The 13840-nt window shown below is 43.6% G+C and overlaps 1 protein-coding gene across 2 annotated transcripts in view; it reads right to left on the minus strand.

Annotated features, from left to right (window-relative positions):
- The window catches only part of LOC117355560, a 42931-nt gene that overhangs the window by 23826 nt on the left and 5265 nt on the right, over positions 1-13840 (minus strand). For both annotated transcript variants that reach the window (XM_033934290.1, XM_033934289.1), the window contains exons 2-4: positions 8214-8350; positions 5161-5250; positions 85-175 (exon numbers count right to left, since the gene is read on the minus strand). In XM_033934290.1, the coding sequence (XP_033790181.1) occupies positions 85-175; positions 5161-5250; positions 8214-8308 (276 nt within the window). In that variant the 5' untranslated portion in view covers positions 8309-8350. The remainder of the gene's footprint in view (positions 1-84; positions 176-5160; positions 5251-8213; positions 8351-13840) is intronic.

Genomic DNA, 13840 nt, shown 5'->3' on the forward strand with positions numbered 1-13840 from the left:
AAAATATACATTCTTGGATCTGGTATGCACCATTTTATTGCAAAGCTCAAATTACACATCACATTGAATAGAAATGACACTCACACTAAGGAAGGCGACTGCCTCACTTTGCACCTTGTTTCTTTTGGCTTCATTGTCATAGCGTTTCTGCAGGTTATTATACATCTGTAGTAGTCTAGTAAATAAAATAAAAAAAAGATTTCAGTACCTGAATAGGTACAATTCTTAATTACTCAAGCACCTTTCAGGCTGTGTTAATTACAGATGTGTACCACTATAACCTAGCTGTGCTACATGTTCTGGGACCAAGAGTCAATAATAAGCATTCAGAAACAATCTGTGGTTCTGGCCAATAGTTTGGGGCACTCAGTGAAAGGCAAAGCATGCATTTATCCTATCACTCTCTTTTTACTCAGATGCAAGCTAACAGAGAAGCAGCCTGGAAAATGAATGACGTCTACCAGAATTGTTTTCCTTTTAAATTACTGGTAAATCAAACACATTAATATGTATTACACTATTTTCACTTCATTAGAAACATAGAAATAGACGGCAGATAAGGGCCACGGCCCATCCAGTCTGCTCACCCTAATGACCCTCCCCTACCTTTACCCTGTGAATAGATCCCACGTGTCGATCCCATTTGGCCTTAAAATCAGGCACGCTTCTGGCCTCAATCACCTGAAGTGGAAGACTATTCCAGCGATCAACCACCCTTTCAGTAAAAAAGAATTTCCTGGTGTCGCCGCGCAGTTTTCCGCCCCTGATTTTCCATGGATGCCCTCTTGTTGCTGTGGGACCCTTGAAAAAGAAGATATCTTCCTCTGCTTCGATGCGGCCCGTGAGATACTTGAACATCTCGATCATGTCTCCCCTCTCTCTGCGCTCCTCGAATGAGTATATTTGTAATTTATCTAGCCGTTCTTCGTACGGGAGATCCTTGAGTCCCGAGATCATCCTGGTGACCATTCTCTGGACCGACTCCAGTCTCAGCACATCCTTGCGATAATGCGGCCTCCAGAACTGCACACAGTATTCCAGGTGGGGCCTCACCATGGATCTATACAATGGCATAATGACTTCAGGCTTACGGCTGATGAAACCCCTGCGTATGCAATCTATGATTTGTCTTGCCTTGGATGAAGCTTGCTCCACTTGATTGGCAACCTTCATGTCCTCACTGACGATCACCCCTAAGTCTCGTTCTGCTACCGTTCTTGTTAGGATCTCGCCATTAAGGGTATAAGTCTTGCATGGATTTTGGCTGCCCAGGTGCATAACTTTGCATTTTTTGGCATTGAAGCTGAGTTGCCAGGTCCTAGACCAGCGCTCCAGTAGGAGTAGGTCGTGCATCATGTTGTCGGGAATTGAATTTTTGTTCGTTGTGCTTTTGCCCACTACATTGCTTAGTTTGGCATCATTGGCGAATAATGTTATTTTACCTCGGAGCCCTTCTGTCAAATCTCTTATTTGACAGAAGGGCTCCGAGCTAAAATAACATTATTCACCTAAAAAACACAGCTCTGCTGAGTTACCACTACACAGCTAATAACTGCACCAAGATACAGAGCTATAAACTTCAATGTGCACCAGCAAAGTGGTTTTTGCTGCACCAGCCCAAAAATGGCTATACAAATGAAGACATCTCTAACCCAGGAATGCTGAACTGATAGTTCCTCTGATGGAATATCCTGTTCCGCCTCCACCACCCTTTGTAGCCATAGTTACAATTTATTTGGATTGGCTTGCCACTTTTCATTGGTAGTTCATTTCCCTTTCCCCAGAGGATTGCTACCCTGGAGGAGCAAGATTTACTAAAGCAAGCAAACATTTTTAAAACAGCATTATTTGCCACAAATCCCATAAAATGCAATAGGACCTATTTTCTAATAGTGCACATTAAAAGTAGTGCATTGTAAGGGGACCTTTTACTAAAGCTTAGTGCATTAATGGACATTGCTACATGCTAAATCCTGAGCGTCCTATTTTATACTATGGGTCACGTGACACAGACTACTATAGTTCAAATCTGTTTATTGGAATTATAGGACAGTGAACAATACAAAAAAATAAAACAATACTTATACATACATGTTTAACTCTGCATCAGTAATGATCGAGTACAGCATAGCTAATAGGAGGCATTAGTAGAGAAACAGTTTCTAAACTTAACATAGCTATACAATTAACACAGCTACAGGCAGGGGTTTGATGTGCTATAGCATTATCATATTTATGACTCAATTAAAACAGAATAGAATGCATTCATAGTCAGTGTTATATCAATCGCCATCAGAGATAGGGTATAATAAAAGTAGAGGTCAGCACTGTACCATAATAATGTCAAGTGATAACACACAAGAAAGCACAGTTACTTACCGTAACAGTTGTTATCCAGGGACAGCAGGCAGATATTCTCACACATGGGTGGTGTCACCGACGGAGCCCCGCAGCGGACAGCCTCGAAAGCAAACTTGCTTGAAGATCTCGAGCTTTCAAGTGCTGCATCGCGCATGCCTTCCCGCCTGAACTAGGGGGCGCATCTCCTGTGAAGATCCTCAGTTCAGATACCAAGCCAAGAAGCCAACCAGGGGGAGGTGGGAGGGTTGTGAGAATATCTGCCTGCTGTCCCTGGATAACAACTGTTACAGTAAGTAACTGTGCTTTATCCCAGGACAAGCAGGCAGCATATTCTCACACATGGGTGACCTCCAAGCTAAGTATAAGGGGATGGAGGGAGAGTTGGCAATTAAGAAAAAAGACTTTGCAAAACAGATTGGCCAAAATGGCCATCCCTCCTGGACAAAGTATCCAGACAGTAATGAGAAGTGAAAGTATGAACCGAGGACCAAGTGGCAGCCTTGCAGATTTCCTCAATAGGAGTTGATCTAAGGAAAGCTATAGACGCCGCCATAGCTCGAACTTTGTGGCCCGTCACTCGACCCTGCAGAGGAAGACCAGCCTGAGCATAGCAGAAAGAGATGCAAGCAGCCATCCAGTTGGATATAATAATAATAATAATAATAAGAGCTTATATACCGCAATACCGTGAAGTTCTATGCGGTTTACAAAAGATTAAGCAAAGGTACAAATTGACTGACTTCAAGAGGGAAAGAGGAAAAAGAAGTAATTAGACAGGAAATTAATTGTTGAGGAGAAAAGTGATCAAAAGGACAGTAGGTCGCTATTGAGAGGAAAGAGATAAGTGGATCAGTTGTCAAGATGTTTTAGGAACAGGTGTGTTTTTAGACATTTCCTAAATTCCTCATAAGTAGAGGGCGAAAGTAATTGTTTTAGGTCTTTACCCCATGATGCTGCTTGGTGTGAGAGAAGGAATTCATGGTGTTTTTTCAGTTTGCAACCTCTCACTGGGGGGGAAACGAAGTTGGAATGTGAACTTCTCTTGTGTCTGTTGGTTGAGAAGGAGAAAAGGTCAGTAATGTATTTGGGGGCAAGTCCGTGTAATGCTTTAAAGCAGAAACAGGCAAATTTGAACTTTACGCGTGCTTTCATCGGCAGCCAATGTAGCTGCCGGTAGTAGGGTGTCACGTGGTCAAATTTTTTTAGTCCAAAGATTAGTCTGACTGCCGCATTCTGCAACAGTTGTAGGCGTCGCATATTTTTTGGGGAAATTGCCAAATAGGCGATGTTACAGTAGTCAAGCAGGCTTAGTACGAGGGATTGGACTAGGATTCTAAAAACCGATGTAACAAAATAAGCTTTAAAGGATCTGAGTTTCTAGAGAGTGAAAAATCCCTTTCTGATTAAGGAATCTACTTGGTCTTTCATGGTTAGGCATCGATCCAGAGTTACACCTAGTATCTTTATGGAGGGCTGGATAGGGTAACTAAGGTTATTGATACAGAGGGGTGATTTAATGTCAAGTGGATGTGGTGAAGCAATGAAAAAAGTCATTTTATCTGAATTAAGTTTGAGCCTAAAGTTTGTCATCCATTGTTCCATCATGTTTATAGCTTCTGAAGCTTTGGGAATAGTTTCGGAGACAGAATTGGTGAATGGGATGATAATCATAAAATCATCTGCATAACTAAATAGTTTTATCCCCAGCTGGGTTAGCTTCGTGCCCATTGAGGACATGTAGACGTTGAAGAGCAATGGGGATAGTGGAGAGCCTTAGGGCACACTGGATGGATTACTCCAGGTGTCGGAAAGCTCATAATTAAAACGAACCTGATAGGTGCGGGATATAAGGAAGCCACGGAACCAGTTCAGCACCTTATCCCGGATACCAATGGCATCTAGGCATTGCAGCAGTTTCATGTGGTCCACTAGATCAAAGGCAGAACTCATATCGAATTGCATTATCAGATGGTATGCTTCGAGATAGGATGCCCCAACCTATTCGGATCAAAAGAGATGAAGAGTTGAGGAGATGTTCTGTGAAGTTGAGTGCGTTGAAGATAGAACGCCAAGGCATGTTTGCAGTCTAAAGTATGAAGTGCCGCCTCTCCAGGATGAGAATGCGGCTTTGGAAAAAAGAACGGCAGAACAATAGATTGTTTTTTTTAATCTGGCCCACCAACCATCCAAACCCTGCCGACTGCAAGACCTACATACCTCCCCTCCAGAGCAGCAATGGGCCGGCAGCACTCTAAACAGGCTGCTTCGTGACCTTCTCTCGTTAGGGAATTCCCTCTGCCACATCACTGATGATGTCATCAGTAACATGGCACATGGAAAGCCCGTCGAGAGAAGGGCTCGACACTGATCTGGAGGGAAGTATGTACGGCTCGTGGTCGGCGGGGTTCGTATGGGAGGGAAGGATGGATGGTCAGCGGGGATTCGACTGTGTGGCGGGGGCAGGTACTCAAGGGTTCTGCTGCACAAGGGATGGGAGGGAGGGAAGGATAGAAGCTGGACAAGGGTTCTGCTGCATAGGAGGGGATGGGAGGGATGGAGGCATAGAAAGATACTCTTGGTCCGGCTCCTCTGTTAAATTTAAGAACCCATTGTGGCCCACGAGTCAAAAAGTTTGCCTACCCCCTATGATGACTAGCTCCTATTCTGGTAAGCAGTTTTTCCTTCACAACCATCTTTTTTCCTCCCATACATCACAATTTTGGAAATACTCTTCCCTTTCTTTTCTGACATGGTAGAAATGCCCAATTTTAATCAACAATTATCATAGGAAACACTTACTTGCCATTTTTGTTCTCACTTGCACCTTTGGGCTCTTTAATGCCCCATCCTCTTCCATGCCATGGCTGGGTTTCTGTTTGTACCTGTGTGCTTCAGGAAAAAAGGTTAAGTTATATGCTGTCAGACTTCTCAAATTGGCATGTTTCATTTATAAAACACAAATGGAAAGAGCTTTAAGAAGCTGTACTTCTACTCTTAAACTTAATGATCAGATAAAATATATGTTGACTACTGTTCCACAATAAAAATGGAGCAATATATATGTATAACTCTCAAAAAAAGATTACCAGTGCTATTAGAAGTAAAAAAACAACAACCTAGCGACACTTGCTTAGTAGCAGTAATCAATTACTCATAACAGGTTTTTATCAGTAAAATAAACGCAATCATACTGTGTTTCCACGAAAATAAGACCTACCCCAAAAATAAGCCCTAGGATCATTTTTTGCCTCCTTAAGAGCCATTTTCAAATAAAAATAAGTCACTGGGATGTCTAACTAGACTGGCCATATAGATGTCCCAGCAGAGCAGTGGGGCAGCCTAGGGGGCACTGCAGTGAACTTCACATAAAAAGGTAGACATCACATCTAACCCCCTTATATTGTATGGCGAGCCCTATAGGAATAGCAATTTAAAATAATGTACTGAACCCATCTGTACACCACTACAATAACCCTTATGCCTGCAGATGTCATTTTATGTGGGTTCAGTAGGTATTTCATGATATTTGAGGCACTCACACTTTCTACCAGAAGTGTACCATTTTGAGTGGTACAGTCCACCACATTGACCACTAGGCCACTCCAGGGATCCACTTGCTGCTCTAAGAGGAATAACCATTATATCTGCTGCTGTCATAGAGCCTAGTATATACTGCTGGGGTGGGGAGTCAGTGACCACTGGCGAATTGGGAGAGGTCATGCTGTTATCCCTCTAGTTTGGGCACCTTTTTAGCACTGAAGACATGCTTGATAAAAGGTTTGGAAAACCTTTCATACGCTGAGAGATTGGGAAAACTGGGACTCTTTTCCCTGGAGAAGAGGAGACTTAGAGGGGATATGACAGACACTTACAAGATCATGAAGGGCATAGAAAGAGTAGAGAGGGACAGATTCTTCAAACTTTCAAAAAAATAAAAGAACAAGAGGGCATTCGGAAAAATTGAAAGGGGACAGATTCAAAACGAATGCTAGGAAGTTCTTCTTTACCCAACGTGTGGTGGACACCTGGAATGCGCTTCCAGAGGGCATAATAGGGCAGAGTACGGTACTGGGGTTCATGAAAGGATTGGACAATTTCCTGCTGGAAAAGGGGATAGAGGGGTATAGATAGAGGATTACTGCACAAGTCCTGGACCTGTTGGGCTGCCGCGTGAACGGACTGCTGGGCACGATGGACCTCAGGTCTGACCCAGCAGAGACATTGCTTATGTTCTTATTCTAAAAAAAAAAAAAAAAAAATGCATCAAAAACTGACAGGCTGCTATTGCGGCCATTATAGCAGCAATTTTTAAAAAATGAGTCATTCTCCAAAAAACGCTCATGCAAATAAGGTTGGCAGAGAGTAACGAAGACTCGCAAAATCTGTATGTGCCCATTGCTGGTTATAGTGATGGGCACATGTGCAGAACAAAAACAAAACAAAACCCCAAAACACAACAACAGCAGCGAGAGAAATGCCCAATCTCTCCCACTGCCAACCAACACACACCCCCAGCAGCAGGAAACATGCCCAATCACTCCCGCTGTCAACCGACACACTTCCACGGCAGCAGGAGGGTTGCCATGCTATCCCACAGACACACAACACCCTGCCCAATGCCTCTGACAACCCTCACCCTCTCCCCCTTACCTTACTTTCAGATGGCTGGCCAGAGGGATTCCTACTTCCTCCAGCCAGCTGGCTCGCCTCTTAAAAATGGTGGGCCTTCCCCTCCCATCCTGGTATGCACCTGGGAGGGGCCTTAGGCTATGATTGGCCCAGGTTGCTTAGGCCCCCTCCTGTAGGTGGGGCCTAAGGCTCTGATTGGCCCTGCTGCTGAGTGGAGTTGGGTGTCTGTTGGTGGCGGGAGAGATTAGGCATCTCTCCTTCTACCGGGGGTGTCAGTTGACGATGGGAGAGATTGGGTATCTCTCCCGCTGCAGAGGGGGTGCTATAATACACGCACTCAAGAAGTATGCTTTTATTACTCCCACAAAAAAGACAATTTAGGATTCTTCCTTTAATTATTTTTCCCCCCATTAGCCACAGTCAAAATACATGCCACAAGCTGCACTTTTAACAGTCGCTGATTTTTGTCACCAAAAGCAGACACCGCTCTTGGAGAATGACTCAGCGATTTTTAAGAATCCACCGGAGTGCTCATTTCAGCATTGAAGAGCCCATTTGCATAGCAGTGTCAGACTGCTAAAAAGCTCGCCAAAGACCGCAATAAGCCTTTTTGATAATCCGCCGCTAAAATACATGCAGGCTAAACAGTCTGCAACCGGTTTAGCAACGGCGTTAAACATTTTGAGAATCTGGCTCTCAGTCCTTATTGAAACAGGTTTGGTCAAAAATGTCCAATATGGGGCTAGATAGTAGACACAGTGATAAGATTTATCAGATATCCATAAGAACATAAGAGTTGCTGCTGCTGGGTCAGACCAGTGGTCCATTGTGCCCAGCAGTCCGCTCACGTGGCGGCCCTCTGGTCAAAGAAGCAGTAAAGATCACAGTACAGAGGCTATGATTGCCATCCAAATTAATCATTCAAAAAAGAAAAGGAAACAAAAACCCTTTATTTAGAAAACTAGACTTAGAAAATTGCAGGGTTTATTTTAAATTTTCTATATTTACTAGTTCTTAGCTGAGAAGCCCTGCTAACGGCATTGGTCCCTTCTCAAACAGCACACAATTCACACCCTCTCCAGTACAACAACTACGAGGACTGTTACTTGATCCAGGTGCTGCCAGCCTAATTCACAGCTGGGACCCTGACCACCATGCTTGTAAGCATATACAGAAACATACACAGCAATACTACTCGCTCCTTAAGGAAGACTCGTGCTTACTCTCTGGTGACGTAATCTCGCTTTAACTGCTTCAGCCGCAGTTGCTCTTGGATTCGAGTCAGCTCAGCCTCCAGCTGCTCATTTTTTAAGCGCATCTTTTTCAGCTTCCGAAGCAGTAAGTCATTCTCATCGCTTAACTGATGATAAAAATGACAGAAAGAAAAAGTTTCAAGTTTATTCAAAAATTTTATAAACCGCCCAATCGGCCTTCTAGGCGGTGAACATTATGTTAAAAACATATATGGGGTAACTATACATCCATTAAAACAATAATCATTATTCAAAACATTTAAAAGCAATACCAAAACAAACAGAAACAAAAAAGGGAAGAAGGATAGAACTACAATTTATCAAGTAAGAAAGAGAACATATAGGGAAAGGACAAAAGGGAGGGTATCTAAAAGTAGAATAAAACTACGTAGCCCTTGAAAGGGCATTTAGGTCTCGAAAGCATCAAGAAAAAGAAATGTTTTTAATTTCGTTTTAAAATGCTGAAGATTTGATTCTTCCCGTAAGTGGACCGGAGTATTATTCCAAAGAGATGGAGCACTGACAGAAAAAATGGTAGACCTCATTGTGTTGATAAACTTCAGAGATGGAACAGATAGCAGATTTTTAGAAGAAGATCTTAGAGTCTTAGAAGAACTATAAGGAATAAAAAGGTTATTGATAAATTCTGGTTGACTGTTTTGTCTAGTTTTAAAGGTCAGTAAAATAATTTTATATGTGACTAGTTGTTAAGCTAGAATATATGTCTGTCTGTCTTTTTCTTTCTGTCTCTCTCCCCCTCCATTTCCCTGTGTAGCGCTGTCTCTGCTTTCTTCCTCACTCTGCACTCTCCAGCTGTAACATTACTGCCTCGCTATTTCTCCCTGCTCCTGATCTTGTGTTTCCTTGTAGGTGTCTCTTCCTTTTTTGTTTTTTTTTATTCCTTCTTCAGTCTCAGTTCTTTATCTGAACATTCCCTTCCTCAGTCTCGCCAACTGCAGCTCTCTTGCCCTCTAAGCCCCTGCTGTGCATATTGCTGCTGATCCCCTTTCACCGACCCTTGTGACTGCATATTTTTTGTTATGCCGGCTGGGTTTCCATGGCAACCCTACTCGCTAATGCCCCGAACTGTCGCTTACAGTGATCGTGGTCTCCTTGCCACCTTGGGGTCTGTGAGTGTGGGGCCGTTTTCTTATTTCCTCGTGGGAAGCTGAGCGGCCGGGATCGTGAGCAATGCCCAATTGCCGACCGTTACAATTGGGGCTTTGACTCCCTTAGTTCTGGCCGAAGTTATTTTTAAGTTCTAAGCCACGGCAGCAGCTTCTCTCACGATCCCTGCCTGCGTCGGAAGCCTTCTCCGACGCAGGTGCGGCTCGTGAGAGGAGCCGCGGCGGTGGCTTAGAACTTAAAATAACTTCGGTCAGAAGATTACCTTGGGTTCTGCGGTGGTACAATTGTTCCTGGTGTCCGATTGGATCCTGTTTGGTCTGCCGGCCACTGTCACAGCTAGCCGCGCATGCGCACTCCTGCGGCCACAGACCTACGGATCATGGAAGCATGCAGTTAAGAGTGCGCATGCGCAGCTAGAGTTTTATTATATAGGATTCTGTGTTCTACCAGCAACCAATGAGCTTTATAAAAGAGGGGAGTAACATGGTCTAACTTCTTTGCGTTAAATATGATCTTCACTGCAGTGTTCTGTATAATTTGGAGTCTTCTTATTTCTTTTTTAGTTATGCCCTTATAGAGCGCATTACAGTAATCAATACAGGAAATCACAAGAGAGTGGATCAAGATATTCAGAGAAGTAGGCTCTAAAACAACAAGCCACATAACAAAACCAAAAAAATACAGTATGTGTGGGTGTTATTTTGAATCAACAGTTTTCACACAATGATCATTTTGGAAACCACCCATTACAAGACAGAATAAAAAAATGATAACATGCATCCTGTTGGAAATGTAGTAGGCATGTGTTTCACATGCACAGCCTGCTGCTACTAGATTTGTTTGCATAAGAACTGCCATACTGGGGACAGAGCGAAAGGTTCATTAAGCCCAGTGTCCTGTTTGACAGTGACCAATTCAGGTCACAAGAACTTAGCAGGACCCCAACAGTATAGCATGATTCCATCCTATTTACCAATAATACTCCCTCTTAAGGATTGGCTGGGTGTTTTTCGTATGAGTGACTAGTTCTAAAAACATTTTTTTTCATGTGAGCAACTAGTTCTAAAAACAAGATAGATACATAAAAACATGAAGGCAGATAAAGGCCAAATGGCCCAATCCAGTCTATCTCCTCTCCCTAAGAGATCTCACATGCCTGTCCCATGCTTTCTTGAAGTCAAGCACAGTCTGTCTCCACCACCTCTACCAGGAGACTGTTCCACGCATTTATCACCCTTTCTGTAAAACACATATTTTCTTAGCTTACTTCTGAGCTTATCACCTCTTAACTTCATCCTATGCCCTCTCATTCCAGGGCTTCCTATCAAATGAAAGAGATTTGACTCATGCGCATTTATGCCATGTAGGTATTTAAATGTTTCTCACAAGAAAAACTAATTGTAGTAACAATTCCTAAAAACCCCAAATGTTACTCATTTGAGTAATATTTGGTTTTTTGGTGTGTTTTTTTTTTAATTTAAATATTTCTATCATATCTCCCTTCTCCTGTCTTTCCTCTATATTGAGCTCTTTAAATCTGTCCTCATACATCTTATGATAAAGACCATCAACCATTTTATTAGCCTTTCTCTGAACCGACTCCATCCTTTTTATATCTTTTTGAAAGTGCGGTCTCCAGAATTGTACACAATATTCTAAATGAGATCTCACCAGAGTCTTATACAGGGGCATCAATACCTCCTTTATCCTACTAGCCATACCTCTCCCTATGCATTCTAGCATTCTTCTCGTTTTCGCCATCACCTTTTCAACCTGCTTAGTCACCTTAAGGTCATCACATGCTATCACACCCAAGTCCTGCTCCTCTTTTGTGCACAAAATTTCTTCATCCCCTAAACTGTATAGTTCCCTTGGGATTTTACAGCCCAAATGCCTGACCTTGCATTTCTTAGCATTAAACCTTAGCTACCAAATTTCAGACCATTCTTCAAGCTTCGCTAGGTCCTTCCTCATGTTATTCACACCATCAGGTATGTCTACTCTATTACAGATTTTGGTATCATCCACAAAGAGGCAAAATTTACCCAACAGCCTTTCAGCAACATCGCTTTCAAATATGTTAAAAAGAACAGGCCCACGAACTGAAATTTGAGGCACACCTCTGGTAATATCCCTTTCCTCATAGCGATATCCATTGACCACTACCCTTGTCGTCTTCCACTCAACTAGTTCCTGACCCAGTACGTCACTTTGGGCCCCATCCTGAGAGCACTCAGTTTATTTATTAGACATCTGTATAGAACACCATCAAAGGCTTTGCTAAAATTAGAGAATGATACAAGGACAAATTTGACCCCATCCCCACAGGATCTAACTATCCTTATCGCGTCCCTTACAAGTTCTGTCCCTGTCCCATTCCTGCAAGCACTTATGATTTTAACGTGTTTGAGGCTTGTGCGGATGAGGACAGAGCTTTCAGGAATGGGGCAGGGGCAGAGATAGGGACAGAGCTCACTGGGACAGGATGGTAATAAAGAGATCCCGTAGGGACAGGGAAAATTTATCTCCATGTCATTCTCTAGCTAAAATCTAAATACACCACATCTAGGGCACGCCCTCTATCCAATACTCTGGTCACCTAGTCAATGAAATTGATCAAATTTGTCTTGACAAGAACTGCCTCTACTGAATCTGTGTTGCCTCGGGTCCTGTAATCCACCAGATTCCAGAAACGTCACTATTCTCTGTTTTTAAAGTATTTCCATTAATTTACTTACCACAGAAGTCAGACTTACTAGCCTATAGTTCTTTATTTCTTCCTTATTTCTACTTTTGTGGAGAGGAACCACATCTGCCCTTCTCCAGTCATCCAGTACCACTCCTGATTCTAGAGAAGCATTGAAAAGGTCATTCAGCAGAGCTGCCAGAACTTCCCTAAGTTCCTTCAGTAATTGCGGATGTACACCATCTGGCCCCATCACTTTATCCAACTTTAGTTTAGCTAGCTCCTCACAAACATAATCCTCTGAAAATCGATCAGAGTCTACCTCACCTCAATCCTTACTTGCATTTGTCTTTTGTGATGCTCCTAGAATATATAAGCAATTGCTCATGTGCTCGCTTAGAGAGAACATAGCTATTTACTCCCAGAAGTAAGCAGTGGCTTTCCCCTCAAATCACTTTACAGACTCTTCTTTGTCTAAACCAGGCGTGTCCAACCTGTGACCCTGTGAAGTATTTTGTGTGGCCTCGGTCGAGGGCGATGCAGTGTTTTCCTCTGCTACCCCCAGGTGTTTACCATCTTGCCAGCTCCCTCCTCTGTCTTGCTGCAGCGTTTGATCAGCCCCAGAAACATTTTTTTCGGCCACTGCAGCCCAGGGAAGCCAAAAGGTTGGACATCCCTGGTCTAAACCTCAAACCTGGTCTAACACTCAAAAATTAAGACCTCCAAAGTTCAAGTCCTAAGAAAGTGCCAGGAATTTCTCCAGTTATACAATTCTGGAGACCACAGCATCAAATAGATATAACCAGGACAGAGTCAGTTTAGAGGGTGGCTACAGCACAGTTACTTACCGTAACAGGTGTTATCCAGGGACAGCAGGCATATATTCTCACATGTGGGTGACGTCATCTACGGAGCCCCGATGCGGACAGCTTTTTCAAGCAAACTTGAAGATTTTAAGTTTGCTCTCCTGCTCCACGCATGCGTGCCTTCCTGCTCCACTAGAAGGGGCATCTCCCCCTCATGGTCTCCAGTTCACTTAACCAGCAAAGAAGCCAACCTCGGGGAGGCGGGCGGGTTGTGAGAATATATGCCTGCTGTCCCTGGATAACACCTGTTACGATAAGTAACTGTGCTTTATCCCAGGATAAGCAGGCATGATATTCTCACATGTGGGTGACCTCCAAGCTAACTGAAAAGGGATGGAGGGAAGTTGGCAATTTAAGCAAATAGATTACGCAATACCGACTGGCCAAAACGGCCATCGCTCCTGGACAATGTATCCAGGCAGTAGTGGGAGGTGAAAGTATGAACCGAAGACCACGTGGCAGCCTTGCAGATTTCCTCAATGGGTGTGGAACGGAGGAAAGCTACGGAGGTTGCCATCGCTCGGACTTTATGTCCCGTTACTCGACCATTCAGCGCGAGACCAGCCTGAGCGTAGCAAAAAGAAATGCAAGCAGCCAACCAGTTGGACAAGGTGCGCTTGGAAACTGGGCGACCCAGCCGATTAGGGTCGAAGGACAAAAACAATTGTGGGACTGTCCGATGAGACTGAGTACGTTGGAGGTAAAAGGCCAACGCTCTCTTACAGTCAAGTATGTGCAGCGCCGTCTCTCTGGGGTGAGAGTGGGGCTTGGGGAAAAATACTGGCAAGACGATGGACTGGTTGAGATGAAAATCAGACACCACTTTAGGCAAGAACTTAGGGTTAGTGCGGAGGACCACCTTGTTGTGATGGAATACCATGAAAGGTGGGTCCGCCACCAGAGCCTGTAGCTCGCTA

The sequence above is a fragment of the Geotrypetes seraphini genome, chromosome 2 (genome assembly GCF_902459505.1).
Source record: "Geotrypetes seraphini chromosome 2, aGeoSer1.1, whole genome shotgun sequence".
In the NCBI taxonomy this organism is placed as follows: domain Eukaryota; kingdom Metazoa; phylum Chordata; class Amphibia; order Gymnophiona; family Dermophiidae; genus Geotrypetes; species Geotrypetes seraphini.